This window comes from Athene noctua, chromosome 1 (assembly GCF_965140245.1).
Source record: "Athene noctua chromosome 1, bAthNoc1.hap1.1, whole genome shotgun sequence".
In the NCBI taxonomy this organism is placed as follows: domain Eukaryota; kingdom Metazoa; phylum Chordata; class Aves; order Strigiformes; family Strigidae; genus Athene; species Athene noctua.
The window spans coordinates 29,568,328-29,593,590 of record NC_134037.1 but is presented as its reverse complement, the minus strand read 5'-3'; the positions used below and the strand labels follow the sequence as shown (position 1 = coordinate 29,593,590).

General features: G+C 37.0%; 1 protein-coding gene across 2 annotated transcripts in view; it reads right to left on the bottom strand.

The window, feature by feature from the left end:
• Positions 1 to 25,263, bottom strand: part of PRIM2 (DNA primase subunit 2) — a 123,820-nt gene that overhangs the window by 14,209 nt on the left and 84,348 nt on the right. For both annotated transcript variants that reach the window (XM_074922490.1, XM_074922497.1), the window contains 2 exons: positions 6,432 to 6,558; positions 5,495 to 5,577 (listed from right to left, as the gene is read on the bottom strand). In XM_074922490.1, coding sequence (XP_074778591.1) covers positions 5,495 to 5,577; positions 6,432 to 6,558 — 210 coding nt within the window. The remainder of the gene's footprint in view (positions 1 to 5,494; positions 5,578 to 6,431; positions 6,559 to 25,263) is intronic.

The following is a 25,263-nucleotide window of genomic DNA, read 5'->3' as shown; positions in this document are numbered from 1 at the left end:
TTTTAAGGAATAATATTATCTCAAAATGGAAAGAATTGGTGAATTAAAAAAAAAAAGAAAGGAGTATTCTACATTCTGTTGCAACTACTGTCAGCTGAAGATCATATTCCTAGAAAGGCAAAAAAACAAAGCAAGTACCCATTAGTTAAAAAAAAATTATGAACAGCTGAGTTTAGATGCTGCTGGGAGACTGGGTTCTCACAGAGGAAATGCCATAGCTAAACCTTTAGAAAAAAAACCGATTCAACCAAATAATTTCTGAAGATGAAAGATTCCTATGTAGCCAGTTGTTGGCTGAGTCAGTTCAGAAAGTTGTGTCTTTTCAAATCCAGTAAATTATTGTAAGTTATAGGTAAAAATCACATATTAGAAGGATAGTGACCTTGACATACACCAAGTAAAAAAGTGGTATTCCAGGCCACAAGTTATGCCCAGCAGAATGTTTCCTGATGTTAACCAATGACACCCACTTAAGAAATGAGCAGGAATACTCTAGTTTTTAAAGTCAAACATGAGGTAGCCCAAACAGGATTGGGATTTGGGCAGCAAACTTGTCCAGATTCTAGAATTAGAAGGTCTTGGCATAGCGATTGAATCCTAGGATTCCAGAGTGAAGTAGCTTGATACCAAACGGCCTTTGATTTTTTTGTCCAGCAGGAGCATTCTTGCTGAGGTATCAAAGGAAGAGCACAGAACAGTTTTCCCAACTAGGGAAGCTGACCGCAGTCCCACCAACTGTCCATCTCACAAACAGAAATAGTAGCACTACTTGTTAGATTTCAAGATGAACAGTTCTATTTTGGAGTGCTCCATTCATAAAAGGTGACTTCTAAGATACCATTCCACACTGCTTGCGATCCATTACATGTGTAAGTTTATGTACTAATACATATGTTTGGTTTTACTGCTCAGTGTATTACTTTCACAGATCTTGTAGTATTTTGTTTCACTGATACAGAACTTGGTAGTGATATAATATCTGCTGCAGGCAGGGAGGGCTGAAAGAGGAATTGATTCAGGAACAGATGGTATATTTGGTTTGCATGGCCAGGTTTTGGTAGTGGGGGGGCTACAGGGATGGCTTCTGTGAGAAGCTGCTGGAAGCTTCCCCCATACCCGACAGAGCCAATGCCAGCCGGCTCCAAGATGGACCCACCGCTGGCCAAGGCTGAGCCCATCAGCGACAGTGGTAGCACTTCTGGGGTGACATATTTGAGAAGGGGTAAAAAAAACTGTGCAATTGAAACTGGAGAGAGTGAGAATACGTGAGAGCAACAGCTCTGCAGACCCCAAGGTGAGTGAAGGAGGAGGGGCAGGAGGTGCTGCAGGCACCGGGGCAGAGATTCCCCTGCAGGCTGTGGTGCAGCCCATGGTGAGGCAGCTGTGCCCTGCGCCCGTGGGGGGCAATGGGGGGGCAGAGACCCACCTGCAGCCCGGGGAGGACCCCACGCTGGAGCAGGGGGATGCCCAAAGGAGGCTGTGACCCCGTGGGAAGCCCACGCTGGAGCAGGCTCCTGGCAGGACCTGTGGCCCCATGGAGAGAGGAGCCCACGCTGGAGCAGGTTTTCTGGCAGGACTTGTGACCCCGTGGGAGGGACCCACACTGAAGCAGTCTGTTCCTGAAGGACTGCACCCCGTGGGAGGGACCCACGCTGGAGCAGTTTGTGAAGAGCTGCAGCCTGTGGGAAGGATCCATGTTGGAGAAGTTCATGGAGGACTGTCTCCTGTGGGAGGGACCCCACCCTGGAACATGGGGAGAGTGTGAGGAGTCCTGCCCCTGAGGAGGAAGGAGCAGCAGAGACAACAGGTGATAAACTGACCACAACGCCCATTCCCCATCCCACTGTGCTACTGTGGAGGAGAAGGTAGAGAAAATTGGGAGTAAAGTTGAGCCCAGGTTGAAGGGAGGGTTTGGGGGAAGTTGTTTTTAAGATTTGGTTTTATTTTTCATTACCTACTCTGATTTGATTGAAAATAAATTAAACTAATTTCCCCAAGTCGAGTCAGTTTTGCCCATGAAGTAATTGGTGAGTGATCTCTCCCTGCCCTTCTCTCAACTCACAAGCCTTTCATCATTATATTTTCTCTCACCTGTCCAGCTGAGGAGAGGCATGATAGAGCCACTTTGGTGGGCACCTGGCAACCAGTCAGTGTCAACCCACCACAGAAGGTCTGGTGTGCTACCTTTCAATGTGATTTCCAGATTGCTGTAATTTACACTCAACAGGGACTGTAAGTCTTGAGCTTTCATTTTAATTTCTTAAAGCCACTCCTTAGTTGCAGAGAAGCATGTATCACTACTAACCTGGAAAGCAAAAGTCTACTGTTCACATGATCTTAAACCTGTTACCACGGCAGAGTCTCATCAGCCATCAAGAAGTAAGCTGGGAAACAGCTGAGCAAACAACAGTTGGTTCAAGTTACTTTTGCACAGTTTTCATATAGTCTTGTAAAACATCCAAAACTGAATTTTCAAACTGTCAAGCACAAACCTGCTAGCTAGCTGCAACTGGTATGGGCTCACTGTAAATTTTGATAATATTTAGACTAAAAGTGACATGTTCTATCTTCCCATTAATAAAGAGACATCACACAGAACTACCAGTTAGGAACCTGACCACAGGTTTTTCAGATAGACTATTTAGATGAAGAAAAACAGAGGCTTGACAGTCCAGCAAGATGAGGGTGAAGATCCTGGGAAGCTGAGGATGACCCTGGAGATTGGCGATGCATAGAGATGAATGCTGGGGAATGCCCTGGGACTACAGCCTGTAATAGGCCTAAGACTGTGAACTGCAAGCAGCTGCAAAGCAGGTACTGACATGAGTCTCTGCTCCATTCTCCCAGACCAGCAGTGCTGGGAAGGAAAGTTGAGACCTCAGTAAACACACCATCAGGGTGGCGAGCAAGTGACGGACTCTGTAAGACAACCAAGCAGGAGTATAGTTCTATTCATCTTGATTCTTAAAGAAACAAACAAAACCCAAAACCAAACCAGTATCCAGATCCACTACAAGCTATCTTACTGTTTCACCTGTGACACTATGACACACATTTGTTGATGATTCAACTACTTTGTATGCTGTCACTCATCAAGTGAATGTGAGACTTCCACTCATTGCAGACAGTAGAGAGTCCTGGAAAACTGATGTGAAACACCTGTTCCTTTTGAGTTTGCTGTCCTATGCATGTGGCTACTTGAGTATCCCCTCAGTCCAGAAAAACACATTTATCTCTACCATAAACCAGGCAGAGAGAACTGAAAAAGCATTTAGGTACATACATTGATCTGGTTTTGGAAACACAGAAGGGAATTTTTCACTTTGTGACAACCTACTTGTCTAGAGCATATAGAGCAAGAGAAGACACTAACAAAGTCACATTTGAAGACAGCAACAAAATTTTGGAATAAAGCAAGGAACAGGTGTAAGAGGCCCTGAGCCTCAGGAAAGACATGCCATTCATTAAAAAACATAGCTGAAAGGTCAAGCTCTGAATCATTCATTAAAACCAGGAACCTGTCAGGTTGTAAGGAAGCTTTCATTTGATCTGGAGTTAACAAGATGTCTAACAAACTCAAAGGGTAAGGCTTGAGTGAATGTCAATCTTGAGGCCAGGATACTAGAAAAGCAACTACATCAGAGGCTTTGAAAGACTGGCAAACCATCCACCCCTAATAACCATTCACTAAGCTAAAGAAAAAACTACATTTCTGATACCCAGCAACTATCACCAGCATCAGAGAAGACTGTCTGGACTGAAGGATCCTGAACTGTTATTGGTCATGCAAATGTTATTGGACCATGCAAATGCAGCAACAAGGAGTGGTAGCAAATCTGTGCAAGATCTTGGAAACATATGTAAACCAACCCTCCTCTTCTACTGAGTATCTCAAAGACTGTCTGATGTAAGTTTTCATTTTCTGAAAACCCAGCCACAGTCAACTTTCTAATTTGTTATTATTATTATTATTATTAGCAGCTTTCAGGTGGAGGGTGTTTTGTTTTGGGTGTGTTTTGATTTAACACTAGAAGTGGCCACTGCAGAGCCCTGTACCTCAACTGCACTTGAACTGACACCACAAAATTTGTGGACAGGACAGTGTCCATTTCAGGGAAAAGAATGCTGACAGAGTTTTTCTCAGTTGCTTTTGATAAGAAAATTTAAGATTCCTAGTGACTCAATCCTACTTTACAAGGGGAAAAAACCAAACTCATACACAAAAAGTAAAACCCAATTCACATCAAATAAGGAACTATGTTAAATATAAAGATATTGCCCTACTGTATAAATTCACTGAAGAAATAACCTCTACTAAATCCTGCTCACACATAGCAAGGCAGCTAAAACAGTAAATCCTCACCAACCTTTGCAATGATTAGCAGGATAAAAAAAATCTCAGAGCAGCATCAATTTTTGATGCATATAAAAGGAAAAAAGCCAAAGGAAAGCACCTTTTAGTGCCTGTCAGATATATGGAAGACAGTCAAATGCTTATTTGTATGAACCAGGAGAAAAAACAAAAGAAGAAAACATTCTAGGGTATTTCAAGAATTTGTCAGGAATGACAATGAGTAACAATAAACACTGTAAAACTATTCTCTTTTAATTTGTATCTTAATTATTCTTTCCAAGGGAGACTACTTTAAGTGGAACTTTCACATTCCTTTCTATCTCATTCAACACTGTTCATGCCTGACAAGCCAATAGTGACACTTCACATGAACTAAAATGACAATTTAAGTTTTTTTCGATGGATCTAAAGCAGGTTTCAGGTAGTTAACATACACAACTTTTTGCTCAACTGTCTCAGCTTAACTCTAACCCATACATCTTTCCCTAATGAAGATGATGGCATCCTTTTATAGCCTCAACCTCTTGCTAGAGCAAGCAATGGGAGTCACAGTCCTTCAGAACACATCTCAAAGTTCCAATTCCTATGCTGTCCTTGCTATATAATATAGGTTTTCAATTTAGTGTTACCTTTAAAAAGCTGCTAAAAATCTCTGCTTGATTTCACTAGGCATTTCATGTGCTTCTGTTGTTTAGGGGAAGTAAGCACAATGGATGATTAAGAATGTATGTTTTCTTAAGAAGTCTATTACAGAAAAATTACTTATCTCTCCTGACTACACAGTAGAGTCTTCCACAAGTCCCTGTAAGAATGAAAATAAATTCTCTAAAATATTGCCACATTCATTTAAACTCTTTTTTTATCACATTGCAGTAAAACAAAGTAAAACAAAATTCTTCATTGTATCCACTATGGTAATAAACAACTCATAATACTAAATAGTAAAAGGTGATGACAATAATCAACACATCAGTGGGAGCACTGGAGCCAGAAAGCCAAGATTCTGGTTTAAACCTTTTATAACAAGAAATACTTCACAATACATACTGACAAATTGCATATAGTATTCCTACACAAATAGAAAGTAAAATTGAAAAGCAGTACCTTATTAACGAAAGTGCCAAACAAAATATGCCTTACCTGAGTTATTCCACTGGGAGGGATCTTGTATGACTGCAGCTTCTGCTTCAATAGCTCAGGATCACTGTGGCGGAATGGGCACCCTGACAGTAAAAAACAAGCAAGCTCACAAACAAGGCTGTTTACCCAAGAGTTAGTGCAGTAAGGCACTCAAGAGAGCAGCTAAGCTGTTCCTAAGTGTCTAACAGCTTATTAATAAGAAAGTTAATTACCCATGTGTACAATTTCTTACTTTTAAAAATATTTTTTCTTTTTTGGGTAATATTTATTCCACTGCATGGTTATCAGAGCACCACAGGCTCAAGAGTTACGTAAAATATCCCAATATAAACAGGCCACAATTCTCATTTACTGACAGGAAAAGTTTTAGTTAGTTCCTTACAATGATAGCACTGGGGGGGGAAAAAAAAAAAAAAAAAAAAAAAGAAGAAAAGCCACGTAATGAGATCCAATTGCTCTTTAAAGCCCAGTCCTTTGTAGAAATACTATTTTATAAATACCTTAGACAGTTCCACTACCTTAAATACAAGTGGGGTTTTTTGGTCCCAAAATTAGTTTTGAGACCCAGCTGAATGAACAACTTAGTACTAGAATAACAGCAGTGAAGCCAGTGCAGGTTTTACACATTTGTTCACACAGAAGTAGGAGGTTTTAAAGTACCCTAACAAACTTCAGAATTTCTGTATGATTGAATTCGTATCTCAAAACATCTCTGATTGGTCACTTTTTAAAGCACTGTACATTTAAAGTCTCTTTGCACAGCATGGCACAACGTATACAAAACCAGAAGCTCTCAAGTGTGATTCAAAGAGAACAGTGAAAGACCATCTTGGCCTTGAAATTACATACATGATTTAAGAGACTACAGGAGGGAGTAACTTCTCTAGCCAAGGGCTTCCACTGTTTTAAAACTTTTTTTATTTTTTAAGGAACTCACCATGATAATCCCCTTGACTTGGTGGATTGGACATGATAATCTTCATGCAGCTGTATGGGGTGTAATCAGTTCTCTTTCCTTCTTTCCCATAGCTGTGGCGAATGCTGTAAGCATATCCTTTGTCAAACTAAATAAAAACAAAAGAATAAATTCTTACATATAGTGCCAGTGATTCTATCTACTCTGTAGACAGAAATATTGGATAACAAAATAAATCTTCCAAACATATTCAAACTGAGAAAATAAAAATTGAATTGCTGCTAGCTTTGATTTTTATATTACATGGTCTTGTATATGCACATGTCTTTTACAGGCACATCCCAAGAGAGGTGTGTAACTGCATTGATTTAAGGTCTTTTCAGCTGATGCAGTTGAAGATAAGCTGACTCAAAGATCAAAATTTTGAATTCCACAATGTGAGTATATGGAGAAAACGTAGTAATGTAAAATATTTCATAAATGCCTATAAATCAATTGCTTTATCTGGGCAAAAAACAGCAACATAGATTTCCTTACTCGGGTTCACATCCTTGTTGTCCCAAAGCATAATGTTTCACCTATACTGTTTCAGCACTGAAGTTCAATTTGTTAGATTCTAAAATGGAACATACTTTGCTTGTACAAAAGAGAAAGGTTTTAGCAAATCTCTTTTGTCTACTGATAGACTACCAACTCCTCCAATAAATTGAAATATTCGAAAGTAATACTTTGTTTACTTCTAAAGTAAGCAAACATTTATCTTGGCATCTGAGCACAGCGCTATCAGTATATCATTTTAGATAAGTCCTGTGAAGAACAATCAATGACACAAGTTAATGTTATTTTATATGTGGCAACAGGTGACAAAATATGTAGTAGAATCAGATACTTTAACATATGGATTCTGTTAAAATGCATTAGCTGCTATAAGACATGAAGAAACACTTGTTCAAATACCATACTTTTCGTCCTGAAAAACCCAAACAGGATAAAATAATGAAACACATTTAGAATTAGACAGTCTCTCTTCTCAAAGAAGCTACGATGATACATAAAAGAACAACTGTGCACTTGCTCAATTCAAAATTTTAGCAATAACCTTATGTAAATTTCTGTGAAACAATTCCCATAAGAATTTATTATTTATTCTAAAAACAACTTTGAAATAATTTTTTACTCTGATATGTTACTAATATAAGACAGTGTAATATACAGAGAAAAATCATTCAAGCATCAACTGGTGTAACATTACTATTTCAAGGATACTCTCATTTATTCAGATAAAAGAAGTTCTGTTTGGTCTGTGGACTTCCAAATAGTAATGCAGGATATTCATATACCTATGAAATACCTCGACCCGCTAATACATGTGTAAAATAAAACAGAAAAATAAGTATATTTTTCTTCATATAAAACACTTCTGTTTTTGAAAAACTTAAATAATTGAAAATCTGTAACATAAAATGAAATACATAATAAATATGTCTAAAAATATACACAGCCTTTGAGAATAAATCCTAAATTGCACCTGATTCAGAAGGTTAAAAAGAAACTTCTCTATCAAGATGCTGGTCATAATCAAGTCAATCTATCAAGAGCAGCAATATTCAGTACTCACTCCAAACAAGATATCCAAAGCTCTGAACACACATTGACTAATTAATCTTTACTGTGCATTTGACAAAGTGACTTTACTCTATTTTGAAAGACTTAAAAAAAAAAAAAAAAAAAAAAGGCGAGGGGTGGAGAAAAGAGAGGGAGAAAACTTAGAGCATTCTGTTTTCCAGTACAGCCACAGGCAGGATCTAACATGTAGGAATATTCCTATCTAGTCAACCCTTTTGGCTCAGAAAAGAACTGGTTGGTTGGATAGGAAATGAACACTGGTTTTGCTAGCAACAGAGTTGGGTTTACCAACTCTTCATTAGAAAGAAGAGCAAGACTGTATGATGATCTTCTATAGGTGTGTGCACACACTCAGGAAGGGACAGGAACAGGTACACTTCCCTTAGCAGGGCAAGAAGCAGCTGCTGCTCCTGGAGGAGCTGTAAATGGTCTATTTACTCCTGAAAAACAGCAAGCATCAAATACAAAGATGTTGGGAATTAAACTATACACCTCTGAGTCAACCTGTTAAACTGAAAATGGAATCTGTGATCCTAGAGCCACCTAATCTTCCACCCAGCAGCTCTGGAAGCTTTCCTCCTTCTTTGCAGAAAATGAATGAAAGCATATTTCATTTGCTTAACAAAGGATATTTGAGCAAGCAGTTCAATTACGTTAGATTAGGTTTTTTGTAAGGGAAAAGCAAATCTTGAATGCTTCAGGATGTACTGCTTAGTTTGCCAGAAAATTAACACCCCTCTTTAACAGTTCTGTATACTAAAATCTTGAGCTGTACTTCTCACATCACTTGTCTTAATGCTTACAGACATTACTTTTACTACTTAGTTCATTATTTTATGCTGAGAAGCAGCTCTTGCAGTAAATAGAAACAACAGCTACATAATAACATAACATGGCCTCGGGACAGGTTGGATATTTTCACATTGCTTTCTTGTAATCCTGCTTGGACCTCAAGAGTTTTCACAGTGGCAGAGAATAACACAGCTACCTGGTGCAAGTTAGCACGTGCGCAGTTACACGCTTCACAAAAAGCTCTCTCATCCTTGTGATTCAACATTTCTTACCATTGATCAAAGAAACAGGAATTTAGCAGGGCCAATATCCAGGGCTGTGTGGTCATCCTCAGTGGGACGAAACCACGAATTGTGGCATTTCATTTCAGAAAACACATCCTGCAGAACAGCCCTCTCTGTACATTGGGGGATGAAGTCTATGATTAGGCTTACTCTTTCCTAATACCATTACTTTAGGATTTGCATAAAGAAAAACCCCCTCAGGAGCAACCCCTTTTGCCTGCAAAAGCACCAAAGTATAATTAGACGTGTCTGAAATGTGCAAAAATAAGAAGGCAAAGGTAGGTAATTGTCCCTTCCTATTTATTCTAATTGAAGTGGTAGGATTTTCACGGTTCCTTGAACAAAATAAACAAATTATGTGCAGTACACATCATGCATGTAGGTGTTTTCAGGGTCATTCTAACTGTTTGTAAATTGCTTGGTTTTAAACTATTTCAGAAAAACAGTTTAAAAACCTGTAAAACTACTATTACAGTACATTGTAACTATAATCTACTATAACATCTTTATGGCAAAAAAATGTAAAAGATGAAAACTTAAGTGATTTGAAAAAAACTTTTTTTTTTGTGATGGACCTATGAGAACTTTCAAGGTTTGTACTGAAGCCTGATACTAACTTACTCAACAATAAAGATGCTGCACAAGTGGGTGCATCTATCTTGTATTCTGTCTGACAATTTCAACTGAGACAAAAGAAACACAAGAATACAAAGACAAAAATTATTCTATTCTCATGGAAAAATTGAGTATGCACATACAACCCACCATAGTCTGTGCTAAGTATCAATGGAAACTTGCTGCCAAAATTACAATGTTGCAAAGTTATTAAACAGCAATGTTAAAGCAACATCATTGTATTATTGAGTATCTACACCTACTAGATCACTTACTGTTGGTCAACACTTCAGAACACGGACTCTGCAGCTTTTAAATTGTATGGTCCCCATCTCAACTATCTCAGTTATTTTTGCTCTATTTAGCTCTCTAGGATTTCCAAAATCTGCAAGGCGAATGCATAATTTATGTGCTGGGTGGATGGGCCATGGCTTCAGTGAGGGAGAATGGGATCACGAAGTATGTCTCATTTAGCAATGAACTGGTTCACACTGAAGCCAAGAGGCTCAGGCAATCACAACCCTTTAACATCTCTATCAAAATCTGTCACTTTGATGTCGGAATGTGCAAATCTTGGGATTAACAGCCATGTGAATTTTTGTTGTAAAAGACTGAAAGTCACCTGTCTGAGCTTTAACTTGATTCCTAAAGATAAAAAGGGTTTTGAGGTTTCTTTCCTCCAGGCATGGCTGCAGGATGCATGTGATGTCTGGTCTGAAGTGCACTGCTGATAATAAGTGGGTGGTTTTGAGTTTTTATGCATCAGTATTTGTTGTAATGAACGAGTATGTCCAGTGTATGATACTGAATGTACTAATGATGATCCTGGATATCCTGGAAGAGGTGACACTGAGGCTTTCTTAAGACTTCTCCCTGTAAGAAACTAAGCTCTTAGCACTAATTAGTGGGACTAAACCAGTAGTCTGAAGTCAGAATCAAAGAGGCTGGGTACAGTTGACTGATTATAGATGTGTGTACTGTAGCAAGGAACTTAGATTTTGCTTTTATGTGGTATATGCATGAGTATCAAACTAATGCAGATTAATTTGCCTTATAACTGTTACTTAAGACATGCATACTATATTAGAAAGCCTGCACTAGAAGACACACAAGTAATAAAGGTATAAGTAAGATATAAATAAAAAGGTATTTAGAAAAAGACATATAAACTATAAATTTGCAACTGGTATAGCCTAATACCAGATTGCTATGTTCCAGAATAGGAATTTAAGGAAATGCTATTTTCAGTAAATTCTGATCACATAAATGAACATAAGATCTTTGGATATGGAATGAGGATGCATCCATTTGAACCATTTGGCAGATATATGCTCACCTTTAAAGAAAAGCTTTCATTGAACAAAACAGGGAAGGATGGGTCATGTGTGCCTCAATTACAAAATTGATACAAGTGAATACACTTTCAAGAGAACAATAACAAGTGACATTTCCAAGGCATTCCAGACACTGCAGAGTAAGTATCATGTCAACACTGAGAGTTACTTTCTTTATATCGCTTGTCATATTTGCAGATCAGTATGTGGAAATAGAACTAGGTCCTCCATAAATTTTGTTTTCAGTTCCGATAATCAGCATGTGTATCAGGATGGAAAATAATTTGCTGACAGGTGTTCCAAACTCTGCATGCTGAGGTTCACACTTCCATAAAACTTTCATGTTTCAGTTTAACTGCTTTTATATACTTGTGTAAGTTTTTATGCATCTATTCCTTACCGTATTGAGAGATTTATTTAAAGTCTAACAACTAAGCAAAATGACTGCAGTAATTTTGTCTAGCTTCTTGGCTGACCACCAGATTAGTTCCAACTCTGCAAAATTCAAAGAAGTAATGGTTTAACACCTTTTTTTCAGAAGTCATTGGTTATTTCCTGTCTAAAATTGTTGAGCCTGTATGGATAACAGCTTCAAATTCATAAATTTATTGCACACACTTGGTATTTTCTGAAATAATTGGTTCACCTTCTCATCCATTGCCTAGGGAATCGCTCAAATCATTATTGTTGACACTGCTTAGTTGGCACATCTTTTTCCAAAGATTTTTTTTTTTTTTAAGCTTACTCTTAAAATAACCTCAACTTGAGATTATCTTTTTCCAAGCATGGCTGCCATTTAGGAACACAAATAAATGCTTCTCTATCTGCCAACAACAAAAATTTATCCGAAATTCTCAACCTGTAGCACATCTTCTACCTTAAAGGTACAGATTAGAGACATCAGCTAGAATTGAGCAGGAAAATTCCATTATGTTGTGCTGCAGTCATTACAGACCCATTCACATCAAGTACAAAAAAATCTCTTCCCCTCCAATTTCAGGTTGTTCAAACCACTTAAGGCAAGAACTGCTTTGTCCTCAAGATGGCTCCATCTACCACAAGGAAATCAGAAAAGTTTTGATCAGTCAAACTCCTTGTATACTACCCACATAAGTGTAAACTGTGGGGCTAATGAACTATTTTTGGGGCTACCCCAGACCACTTGTGCAAAAATACAACGATGTAGGCTTTTATTTACAGTAATCTAAGCTTGCCTGAAGACAACTTAGCTAAATACAAAATTTTTGTACACTGTTTCTCCACACATTTAGATGGATCAAGACTTTGAACCAGGAAAAGTATAAAATAAACTACGGTAGCCTATCTTCTGCCTTAAGACATTGCATCAAATTAACACATATTAAAGCCATCTCCTTATAACAACGTGATTTTTCTATAGGCACATGCTTGGTCATCTATGAAAGATTTTATTAGCTACTTCAAGACACTGCAACATTTCTTTCTGTATCGAAGTTAGAATTTTTTTTTTTTTTTTAGTCTGTTGGTGTTTCATGTACATTCTATTGAAAAAATCAAATACAGAAAATGCATTTCAAAACATATGATCAGAAAAGAGACATTTTAATTCAGATCTGAATGTTTGGAACAAACAATGAAGGAGCTGCTTTCAAACTGAAGCCTCTGAACAAGAAACTGGCACATAAGTCTGTTCTTTTGTAGACTGCCACTAAAATAAAGTTTCTGTGAGTATAACAGTTTGTGGAGATCATAAAGGTAAACACTACTTTAAAAACCACTTTAAGCAACAATTAAGGGCATGTAAAATTGTGACTTCATTTTAATGCTCACCAGTAGGAAAAAACCCCTAAGTGATTTTTATTATAATACTTGATTCATTTCTACTTCTGGTAAACTGAAATGTTTTTGTGACTATATAATTATACAGCAGTCTTTGTTTAAAGATTATTTCTACAGAACATGATCTAATTCTCTTAGAATAATGTCCTATCTTCTTGGCATAGTATCACCTATACATAGCATTTTCTTGTATAAGGAGATATATCTATCTGTAAGATATAAATCCTTTCCATATTACACTGCACCAATCGAATTCTTTATGGTATGACAATGTCTACATCATTTCACATAGTACTCCATTAATTATACTAGTCATTTTCTCTAATATCATTAATATTTCCAAAAATTACAAACATAAAGATTAAAACACTATGTCTCTACAAATATCACTGTTCTGATATTCCCAAGAATCATTACTTTTACTTGAATATTTGCTTAACCTACTGCAAAATTTTCAGTGAGTAACACTACCCCCAAAAAAAAGAAACATCTGAGAGAAAGAACAACCATTTTAAGGCAAAAAACAGTTTGTGGGTGACAATTTCACCCATATCAGAATTCCTGGAACAATTTAATGTACAATCTTATTAAAAATACCATACTGACATTTGAGTGTTACTGAACATAGAGGTGTGAATTCCTTGTCATTTCATACACTTAGGTAACTTGGAAGTGTACCTTTCGGAAGAAGGTAAGCAGTAAATTAACAGGGCTATTCATTTCATCAGAAGTAGCAGACATTAGAGAATAAGAGTCCCCAAAATATTCAATGGCAAAGGAGAATACAGAAAGCATTATCACTGAAAGAGATGTAAGAGTGTTAACAGATTGCAAAGTAGATAGAAATTTGGCATGTGGTACAATAAAAAACGACTAAGTTAAACAGAAGTAGAATAGTAACTAATTGTGTGCAACTATAGGAATAAGATTCAGCTCCAGATGTCTAAATCCAGACATATGCCATTACTGTCAATGAAGGTCAATGCAATCAGAGGAGTCTGGGGAGCAATTCAATTTACCCTAACGTAGGCACCTACAGGCTCGTTAAATAAATCATTCTCTAGACACTATTGACTGTATAGGCTAGATCTCTATTGATTATAATGGCAGCTTAGGATCCCAGTGCAAAGAATATGTACACCAAGGAGAAAAGAAATTCAGTATGTTTGTATCAATTCAGAGAAATCCATACTTATATGTATACCACTGCAGCACGTGTTACAGGCTTTCAGAGAAGATGAATGAAGACTGGACAGGGACCCCTGCAAAGTCCAAAAGCTAAATTCCTACTGCTTATCCAAGCTCTATAAATACTCTAAACAAGAGTGCTCTCATATGATATTTGATAGTTTTATTATTAGCTCACTGAGCACAGTGAGCATGTAACGCATTTACAGTCACATGTAGCTTATGGTCTATTATACTGTAACATATAGTGTAACCTACATCAGAATGTACAGTAAAACCTTAAATGTATAGGGAAGAAATAGGAAAGAAAATGGATGTCAGCCCGGAAGCATGTTGCCACTTTGTAAAGAAATCCTGAAATGTATCCATTGTACTCTAGTTCTAAGACCCACCAGCAGTAAAATGCAGGACTGGGAGGTGAGGTTTACACTGGACACCGACAGAGGGTTTATTCTCACTAGCCTGTCACAACATCTAAAGCTGTGGATGAGAAGACAGAAGTATTCACCAGACTGCAACAGGCCAAAGTGGCAGCCAAGTGGACTTCAGAAAAGATTTAGAAGACAGCCACTACTCTTGGGTCCAGCTCATACCCTTGATATTTGGGATATCTTCAGCTTCATGGAAGCTAGTCCGACACGTTATCATGTTCAGTCATTATCATTTAACTCAACAGCCTGGCATAGCAAGCTCCTTCATTCTAGTAATAATAATTTTCCTTATACGGAAGGAAAAAGAGCATTCCAGAAAGCAAAGCTATCCAAGCAGCCATACTACAAACTGGAAATTTAGCAGGTCACTGAGATAACAGAAGAGGAACTCGCAAATGAGACAAGGTCTGAGGAAAAACTATCTCAGCCACTTCAGGCAATCAAAATTAGCAGGACCTGCCTCATTTTGAACAGGACTCTTGGAATTAAAACAACTGACACGTTCAACCACAGCACCAGAAATCAGTCCAAAAGAACAGTGCATATTGACCTTCTCTTGAAAAGTGCTGCTGCTGGCACATGCTGCAATTCACCTATACTAGGGTATTCTCAATTTCAAAGACCTCTAGAGGATACTGGAATTCATCTAAGGGAGTCTGGCTCATTATCCAATATTCCAGTTCTAATTAGTACATCTGCTAGAGAGTCAAAAGATCTGACCAAGTTCACCACAACACTTGAAGTTCTCTGTCTATGCATCATTTCCAAAAAGCAACCATCTCCTGAAACCTTGGCAGACATCATATGCTCACTGAATTTTTGTATTTTCCAAGCTGGTTGAACTACGCAGCATTCCCTAAATACGCAGTCTTTGAAGCAGAGACTGGAAGGTTTTGCACACCTTTTGGACTACTTTAATGACAGAATTGTTCTCCCCTTTTAAAACCATGTACCTTGCATAGGGAGCTCACTTGAGTAAGGTCCCCAATCTTGACTGATTAGATATTATTGAATTACTTTGTTAATTTATTACTGCATTCCCTTGCAAGCACCCTCACAGTGTAGGACTGTTACTAGGAATCCTTTATAGATTGTTATTCCTCAGTCTATACGCTGATCAGAATGACATCTGAAGCCAAGTTGAGCATTAGATGACAAAAGTCACGCAAAAAGTTAGGTGAGTTAAAAAACAAAGGCAGACCTTCACTGATGATGAGATCAAGGGATAAAGTGCTGTTACCATCAGGTTTTAACAGTCCCCCAGCAAAGCAGTCCTCATTCATTAGAAAGCTATGACTGACCCAATATAATCTGTAATGAGATACAGTGAAGTCCAAGAGATTCAATTTTACCCTAAGCCTCAGTTTTGTAGAAAAGGAAGCATCACTCAAAGAAATCCAGTGACTTGGGCTGGACTTCTCTTCAACCAATCCAAGTGATAAAGTTACCAACATGTGTTACAACTGTGGCAAAACATGTGCTTTTTACTGTGATATGGTTAAGTGTGAGAACAGGAGGATATTAATTAAGTGCCCAATCATGTAATGTTCTCAAAATACTGGCAAATCCCCAGTATAAGCACAGATTAAAAAAATAATAATAATTTTCTGGATAAATTCATCATTGGAAAAAATCAAATAATTCTGAAAATAAAACTACAGGGAGGCTGAGTAATTAATACATTTCCTCAGACTTATAAGTACTCCTTATGTCTACTCTTGAAACATGTAGACTTAACTTTTTTGATACAGTCATAAAAGAATGATAGAAACAAGGCATTATAAGACAAATCTGTTCATGGAGATTTGATGTTCATCGACCATTTTGAACATGAACTAGATACTAGAGCTCTCCAAACAGCACAGTTTGGTTGAAGAATGCTGGCATTCTCTCTCTAAAATCTCTGCATAAAAGCAGATTTTATTTCTTTATTAACAGCACAATAAAAGAAAAAAAACACATTTTAAGATGATGATCAAAGGAAACAAGTGCGGAAACCCAGATATTAGCCCTTGCTGTCAAAATAAGAACTGTTTACATATAAAAACCCTTTTATATTCTATCTTATGCACAAAGTCCACTGTAATTGACAGATTTGAACTCTAGACTGCAAGTAAGACAAGAGTCTTTCTGCATTCAACAATAGAAGAAAGCTTGTTTTAAAATACACAAGACTTTTTTTAAAAATTACTTTTGTTAATTCATCATCAATTAAAAGATTAGTTGACTGCAGGGAAAATGCAAACAGAAAAATAAAGAAGCTCTACTGCCAGACTGCTCTGAACTGTCTCAATAAGTAACATACACCCCATTTTCAGTACCTGCTGTAAGGTTCTAAAAACAGAGAAATAACTCTAGTAACAAAAGACAAGAAAATACACCACTGTAATTCATCTAAAAAAACAACCTTTCTTGTTTTCAAAAAAAATTTCCTCAGTTTCACTGGTATTGCCCCAGTTCTCATGCCTCAAGCCCAACTCCATTAAGTACCTGAATTAGAAAAAAAATAATAATTTAAACAACAAAACTTGCCATAAAGACCACTAGCTTCCACTTCCCCACGTACAGTAGGGGCAGGGGTGGTGGTATTTGAGGGATATCTTGTTTTTCTCCTTGTGTGAGTAGACTTAAAAAGGGACATAGGGAACAGAAAAAGCTCACAGCACACCATATTATGCAGAATTCAGTTTCACAACTAAATAGCATTGTACATTTTAATAAAAAATCAGAACCTAACCTTCTTTCAAGAAGTAGTAACCTCTATAACACTGAAGTACTTAAGCCCTACCATAGTAATGTAACTTTCCTAAATCAACATATTAAATTTCCGAAATATAAATTGTGCATAGCACAAATAATGTATAAAAGAGTTGTCCTGCCTTTATTCATGAGATTCAATAGATTTCAAAGATATGCAGAAGAATGTTAAATCAATTCTGAATGTAAAAATACATTTTTATTTGCATCGTGCCTATGTGGCATATCAGCAGAGAGCACATTTGATACAACATGCTGCTTTTCTGGATGACTGAATGTGAAATATAGCCCCGATTTGCTGGCTGAATAGACAGATGGAATATGACAGCTATATGTTGTTACAATTACATGGACATTACCGAAAGAGAAATCTAAGTATACTGGATTCTGGGTTTTGTTTTGGAAGCCAGTTTATACAGAAAATCTGAACATGTAATAAAAAAATTTAGAAATATTCTTTCAAACAAATATATCAAGATGTCGTGGTTTGAACCTGGCCTGAACACCATACAGCCACTCACTCACCATCCCCCTGCCCAGGGGATGGAGGAGTAAGGGATAAAGGGAGACTCATAGGTTAAGATAAAAAACAAACAAACAAACAAAAAAAAGCCACACAGAAAAAAAAACAACCAACAACCCACCACAGGTAAAAACAGTTTAGGGATTGTAATAAAATAAAACAACAACAATAATGAAAGGTACAAAGGGGTAATGTACAATGCGAATCCTCATCACCCGCTGACCTATACCCAGCCCATTCCCAGCTAGCGATCCCGAAATACCAAGATCCTGCAATCGCAATCCCAGAAGTAAGAGAGAACTCCAATCCATCCCAGCCACCCTCCTTTATATACTGAGCACAACATCATATGATATGGAATATTCCATTGGCTAATTTAGGTCTGGTGCTTGGGCTATGCCCCCTCCCAGCTTCTTGCAGGAGTTGGAGAGATCTTGATCTCTTAGCAACAACCATAAACATCAGTGTATTATCAACACACTTCTCATACCAAATCCCATACTGAATCCAAAACACAGCACTATTCTAGCTACTGAGAAAAAAAAAAAAAAAAAAAAACAACTCTATCCCAGCTGAAACCAGGACACAAGACTAAAACTATTCTACTGAAACTTTTCTTTTCAAAAAGCACAGGATCACAACTGGAAAAGACCTACTATGTTATTTAGTTTGTCCTGGAAGGTAATAAAAAGATAGGGATGAATAGATTTGCATCTCAAAAATAGTTATCCCCTGTCTCAGAAGTTGGGGTAAATAGCTGAAGAGCATAAATACATTACTGGTGGTGTGTGTGGCAACACACAACAGGTACTTTTCAGCAGATGGTTAGAAAGAGAGAGCTGTATTGTTAGGAAAGTATTCAAGAGAGACTGCTAAAGATCATATTTAGTGACACTCAGATACTTTTTGCTGGTACAATTGCTGAACTTAAAAATCTGAAAGCCGGATAGGCAAATCCATCTCTTCTTAAAATGTCATGGACTTACTGCTGCTCTGATGGCTAATAAAACAGAAACCTCTTCTGACAAGTACCGAGTCTTTCTACAGAGATAATAAAGTGCAAGTCTGAAAAGTGGTTCAAGACTACAACAGGTATCTTAGAAAATTAAAGGTCTGGCTTTGACATCCATTTTTATACATACAATTCTAAAAAGATACTGAAGTATAGAAAGAAAACACGTGTTGTTAGGAATAAAACAAGTCATAAGAGACCAGATTCTGATCTAAATTAGTTTTAGTACAGGAAAGATATTTATTACTTTCATTCTTGTCAGTGCAAGAACCTCATCACTAATCTGCTCACACACTAGATTACTAAATACAGATTTCAGTGTTTAATATGTAACAACTATGAAAATCGATCCTACTTCTTTTTATGGTAGCTAGTACAATTAAAAATCATCACTAAAATTATGCCAGCACTGTAATTAATGTCCCGGAAGAGAGATTGTGTAGCTAGAGCTCTTCTCTGTCCTTAAGACATGCCACAGGGTGAAAGACCATCCAAAATTTTCCTCTATAATGTAAGTCAGATGATGAAAACTGAAAATCCAAAGTAAGGGCAGATACATTTATAGCAGGTTTAAAAAAAAAAAAAAAAAGCTGAACAAATTAAAGTACTTTAAAGCAAATAATCATAGGAAAATGCCACTGTAACTCTGGCTTCACAACAAAGACTGGAGAATTCTAGCTTTAAAACAACATTACTGAGAAATCTGCTAGGAACTGAAAAAGGGATTGTGTTTAGAATGAAAAAGCACACATTTTTACCACAGCACTTATTACTATGATTCCTATAATATTTATGTGCCCGTACAATAACCTCCAAGTATATCATAGTCTAAAATTATTTTATATTTTCTAGTGTATCATCATCAGCTGTAGTCTAATTAAATAACAACCATGAAACAAAAATATGGTGAAAAATAATCTTTTTATACTAGCTCTATTTCACTGAAGAAATATTACTTTCAGATTTCAAATCTATTACACAAATACTAACTTTTTAAAAAAATCTAAGGGGTTTTTCTATCAAAAATACTGTCTTATGAAAAAAAAAGTTAAAATATAAAATGACAAGTAGTGAAACAGATTCTTGTCAATACTCAGTAAGCTTAGATATCCGTAAAATACACTGATATGCTGATTAGTAATTTAAGGCCTGAGAAAAGAAAGTTTCAGAGGGAAATACACAGAAGCATGATTGAGTTTAATATGCATCTACATTAGCTACAGGGCATAATTAAAACTACATCACTCTCTTAAATCTACATAATTACAGCCCAAAGACAATTTTCTTTACTATCCTTAGCTTATTGACAAATGAGTAAGGGCCTCAGGTTTAAAAGGTCAGGCAATATTGTTTTAAAGAAAAATACATGCTTACAAGTAAAACAGTAAAAAGCTAAGGTTTTGGGTGAGGTTTATTCCTTCTACTGCTCAGAAGTCCAGATGTGGCAAGCAAAACAAAATTCGAACACACACTGAAAGAAAACAGTACCAAGTGAAGTTGCAGGGTATTTGCCCACAAAAAGGTTCAGGGAATCAATGAATATATCTACCTGGGGGTGCCGGGTGTGTGCGCGTGTGTGTGTGTGTGAACATGGCTAATTTTGGAAATGCCAATAACTCCATTAACTGATACTAAAAAGCATCATTAATTTGAGGGAGTGGGGGAAGGGCCAGCATCCCTTGAACAGTGAATATTCTACCTATAAATTTAAATACCACCCAAGTTGACTAGCTGAATTCAATAGCACAAAACTATGTGTCACTTACCATGTATTACTATACTTACTCCAAATTTTTAAACTTACAGTTTAAACTACAGTTAAAGCATGTGTAGGCTATATATACATATATAAACACACACACGCTATATTAATTTATTTTTATATTTATAGAAAGTTGTAAGTTAACAGTACCTTTTCAGTGATAATTACATACATTGCATATGGGCAGAAATGATGAAAAATTTACTACTTTCATCTTCTTTTTCTGAAGTGGTAGAATATTTCTACCATGTATCACAAAAAATATCTAATCTTACATTCTCATCTGGTTCTCATCATCTGACTTCCTACATGTCAACTGGAGCTATAATGTGCTTCATTTACTGGCCTAACTTGGAAAAAATAGTAAAATGGACGATGAGAGAAAGAGCTACAGAAGACATATCTATATTCTTTGTTTAACAAAGAGGTCAGAGCAGCAATACCTACAAACTTGCGAACAACTGTGTGAGTATTGTAACAAAGTTGATGCTACTGGTAAATCCTTTTGTGGCAAAATCAAGATTTCAAGCAGAAATAGTATCAACTGCTTTGCAAAACTGTACTAATAATCATATCACGCAGTAATGTCCGTAAGTACAACATGGCATGTTATTTTAATGACAGCAATTCTATACCACTATTTAACCATAAGCCCTAATAAAAATCACCATCTGATACAAACAACTTTAAACTATTTCGATTTGATTTCATGATGCTTAATTAAATAGGAAGCAAACAGCTATCTCCTGCTTTAACTAGATGCACTAATTTTCTACAGTCTTTCCAGAATGACTGCGTCCACAACACTGAACAAAAGTAACACTGACAACATTGATAGTGACTTCCCTTTAGCCTTAGGACAGGGTTATAGGTTTAGAGACATTACTAATATTCTCTACATTTGATACAGTCAGTGAGGAATCTTATCCCAGCTTCTTCCTATGACAGCAGAACTGAACAGGACTCCACAATAAGTTATTCATATCTGATCATACTTCTTGGAATACAATCAAATGCAACCCCCATCAAATGCAAGTGATCATGCTTTCTTAGTCCTCTCACTTCCAGGATCCATTACAGCTCTCTTCCCTGCTGCTTTGGTCAATAGATCTACAAAACAAATTGAAGACATCAAACCATGCAGACCAGTATGTCAGTAATATGCCAACAGTACTCACCTGAGTGTTTTCAAACACTGAAGTGCTCCACAAGAGAAGGGAACAGAAGGCTAGCAAGCATAAAAAAGTGTGCACAGGACATGAAAGACACTAAGAACAAATTCCCATCTATAAAACACAACTTTAGATAAAAATGATAATATATGACATCGAGAATCTTGCATAGATTTAATGTACTTACTGTGATACACTTATTGCCAAAAATAATCCAATTTTAATGGCAACTGAATCACAGAATGGTTTTTGTTGGAATGGACCTTAAAGATCATCTAGTTCCTCCCTGGCATGTTCAGCTCCTAATAACCAGCATCTTAGTCAAGTAACCACTCAGTTTTGCACAAATACTCTAATTTCACAGACCAGGCTGTTCAGAGGAATGACACAAAGGACTATACTTAAAAAAAAAAAAGCAACACTAAAACCTCAAAACCACCACCAACCTAAACCAAAACTACACAAAAGAACTCAGGAACAATGAAATCTGAAAATCCTTTTCTTTAGCCTTTGGTGTTGAAATTCAAATTAAATATTCATTTTTACTTTAAGCCTCCATGACCCTTAGGATGCACTTGGAGCATCTACTGTCTTGAAAATCCCATAAAAATTGCACACTACTGTTTTTTTCTTCAAACTTGAATTTAAAGAAAAGGTTTAATGGAAATTCAATAGTAAGTTTGGGAATGAAAATGAGTCATGTAAATTAAAATCCATTTTCATGTTTCTTCTGATGATTAAATCACTTTTAGCCTGCTATTAAAGCAACTTCAAGAGCTAACTTTGTAGAATACAAAAGATGTGGAAACATATCATAAAAGTCTTTTGATTTTCTTTATGCTCAGTTATACTAGGTAAGCATAGCCATTCAACATATAATAATATTATGAAAGAATGCCATTTTTGCCAATACAGAATAAAAATGATTCACTCAAAATCATTAAAATTCACTTGTTCTATCTCACTTCAAATAGAATATGAAACGATTACTTCCAAATAATGAAAGAGAAATACAAAGAGCAAGTGGTTCTACTGAAGCTAATTTTTACTGTTGGTGGTGGAAGGAAAAAAAAAATCTATTTCATTTTATGATGAGTTTTAACACAAAAATACAATTTAATCAAGAACATGACTATCTAGTCCCCTGACAACCAATGAAAGCAAGGGCAATATGCTTAACTATATTAATAATTTGTTACCATGACACACTCTTCCACTTCCACAGATTTCAGAGGGATAAGCTTCTACAGGTAATATATGCTGCATTTTTATTTTTTTATATCCTAGAAAAAAGCATTCCTCTGGATTTAAGGAGGTGAAGGTTGTTTTAAAGAACCACCACATCATCCATGCACTATAAATGTCACTGGGCATAGATGTGCATGCTTAAAAGCACTGCCCTGCAGATAAACAAGTGCCTATTTCTAATTTCATTTAAATACACGGGGCTTTTTTATAAGTACATAGATATACAAAGCATTATAGCATAAGCACTTCTAATTTACATCTATAAGAGGTATTTGTTCATTCCTTATGATCTTGTCTCCCTCTAGTGGCTGGCCCTCACAAAAACGTACTTCCATCTGTATTCAGACCAGTACAGAGAATCACAGGATAAATCAGGCCAGAAAGGACCTCAGGAGGTCTCTCGTTCAACCAAGCTCCCCCTCACAGAATCTGTGGTTGGCCCTGGTAGAAACATTCACCACCAGCTGTTTGTAGTCAAGGTAAAGCCTCACTCCTGAATCCAGATTCGAGGACCTCCAAAGATCATTTAGAAAAGAAATGGAGGAGCCAGGAAAATCAAATCACTGGAACTATCTCAATTGTGATCTCCACCCCAAAGTTTTATCACTTCTTGACATTGTAGGAAATGTATTCCTTCATATATTATTGCAGTATATGGCTGGCAAGTTGTCCGTCCTCAGTTTCATACATGATCATCATGTGTGGAAGAAACATCTAAAAATATATTAATAATCAACTGAAGCTCAAAAGCTTCATTGTGAAGGGTTTGCTTCTTCAGCAGTCACAGAGCCCGAGCAAGGTTAAGTCTGAGTAAACTGCCTTCTTCCTTTTTCCAGGAAAACGTCTGTCATGAGGACCTTCACTAGAGGCATATCTCAGACAGGAACCTCTGACAACTAGGAAACAAGCTGCCCATTGCCACTTTTGACCAACTGCTAGAGAAAACAACAAGTCATATGAAACTGCAGTAAGATGATCTGGAAAATTAAGTGAGAAAGAATGAGAAGCTTCGGAAGCCTGAATGCCATCACATCTGCCAGGAAAGAGTCCTAGAACACATGGGCTAAACAGTCATGTCTCCTTCTCAGTAAGAAGTCACAAGGACAAGAAAGCTGTTTTGTCATCAGGATTATTTTGTAAATATAGTAATGCTTAGGTTTTAGAAATTTATTAAATAAATCAATAATTAAAAACTAAACTCTCGCACAATTTTCAGATGCACTTCAGCAGCATATGCAACAATAATAAAAATCAGTGCAATATCAAATTACAATTGATACTGCTTTTCAGCACAGAAGTGCACAACTAGAAACTGTCTCTGCTGGTAAATCAGAGTACTAGAAGAGAGCATTTTGTGCCACCATGCACCAAATACTGCTAAGAATATATATCACAAGTATATATGAAGCAAAGGAAAGCAGAAAGTGATGGGCTGCCTTAAAATCACCCATCTGTATCAAAATGTTGATTCCAGCCTGTCCTAGTTTCAGCTAGAATAAAGTTATTTTTCTTCCTAGTAGCTGGTACAGTGCTGTGTTTTGGTTTTAGGATGAGAATACTGTTGATAACACACTGATGTTTTAGTTGTTGCTGAGCAGTGCTTACGCTAAGTCAAGGACTTTCCAGCTTCTCATGCTGCTCTGCCAGCAGAGGCGGAGGGGGGGTGGGGAGTGGGGTACAAGAAACTGGGAGGGGACACAGCCAGGACAGATGACCCAAATGAGCCAAAGGGGTATTCCACACCGTATGACATCATGCCCGGTATATAAACTGAGGGGAACTGGCTGAGGAAGGGACATGGCTCAGGGATGAGCTGAGATTCAGTCAGCAGGTGGTGAGCAACTGTGTTGTGCATTACTTGTTTTGCATACTCTATTATTATTATTACTATCATCATTATTTTCCTTTCATTTTCTGTCCTATTAAACTGTCTTTATCTCAACTCACAAGTTTTACTTTTCCCTCCCTATTCCCAACTGCCACCTTCACCCCACTGGGGGATGCAGAACGAGCAAGTGGCTGTGTGGTGCTTTGGTGCTCAACTGCCAGCAGGGGTTAAACCATGACACAGGCTATTAGCTAAAGAAGTAACTGAACAATGCCTTGAACAAACCGATCCATCTTTCATTCTTTCCTTTGTTCTAAACACCACATCATCTTGAGTCTCTGATTTCACATTCACAGTCTAATAATACAAATAGATCTGAAAACAGTAACAGCCAAGTAATCTCCACTATAAGATAATTTTATTTTCAGCTATCAAGAGCATTTTCACAACAGTACTGTAATTA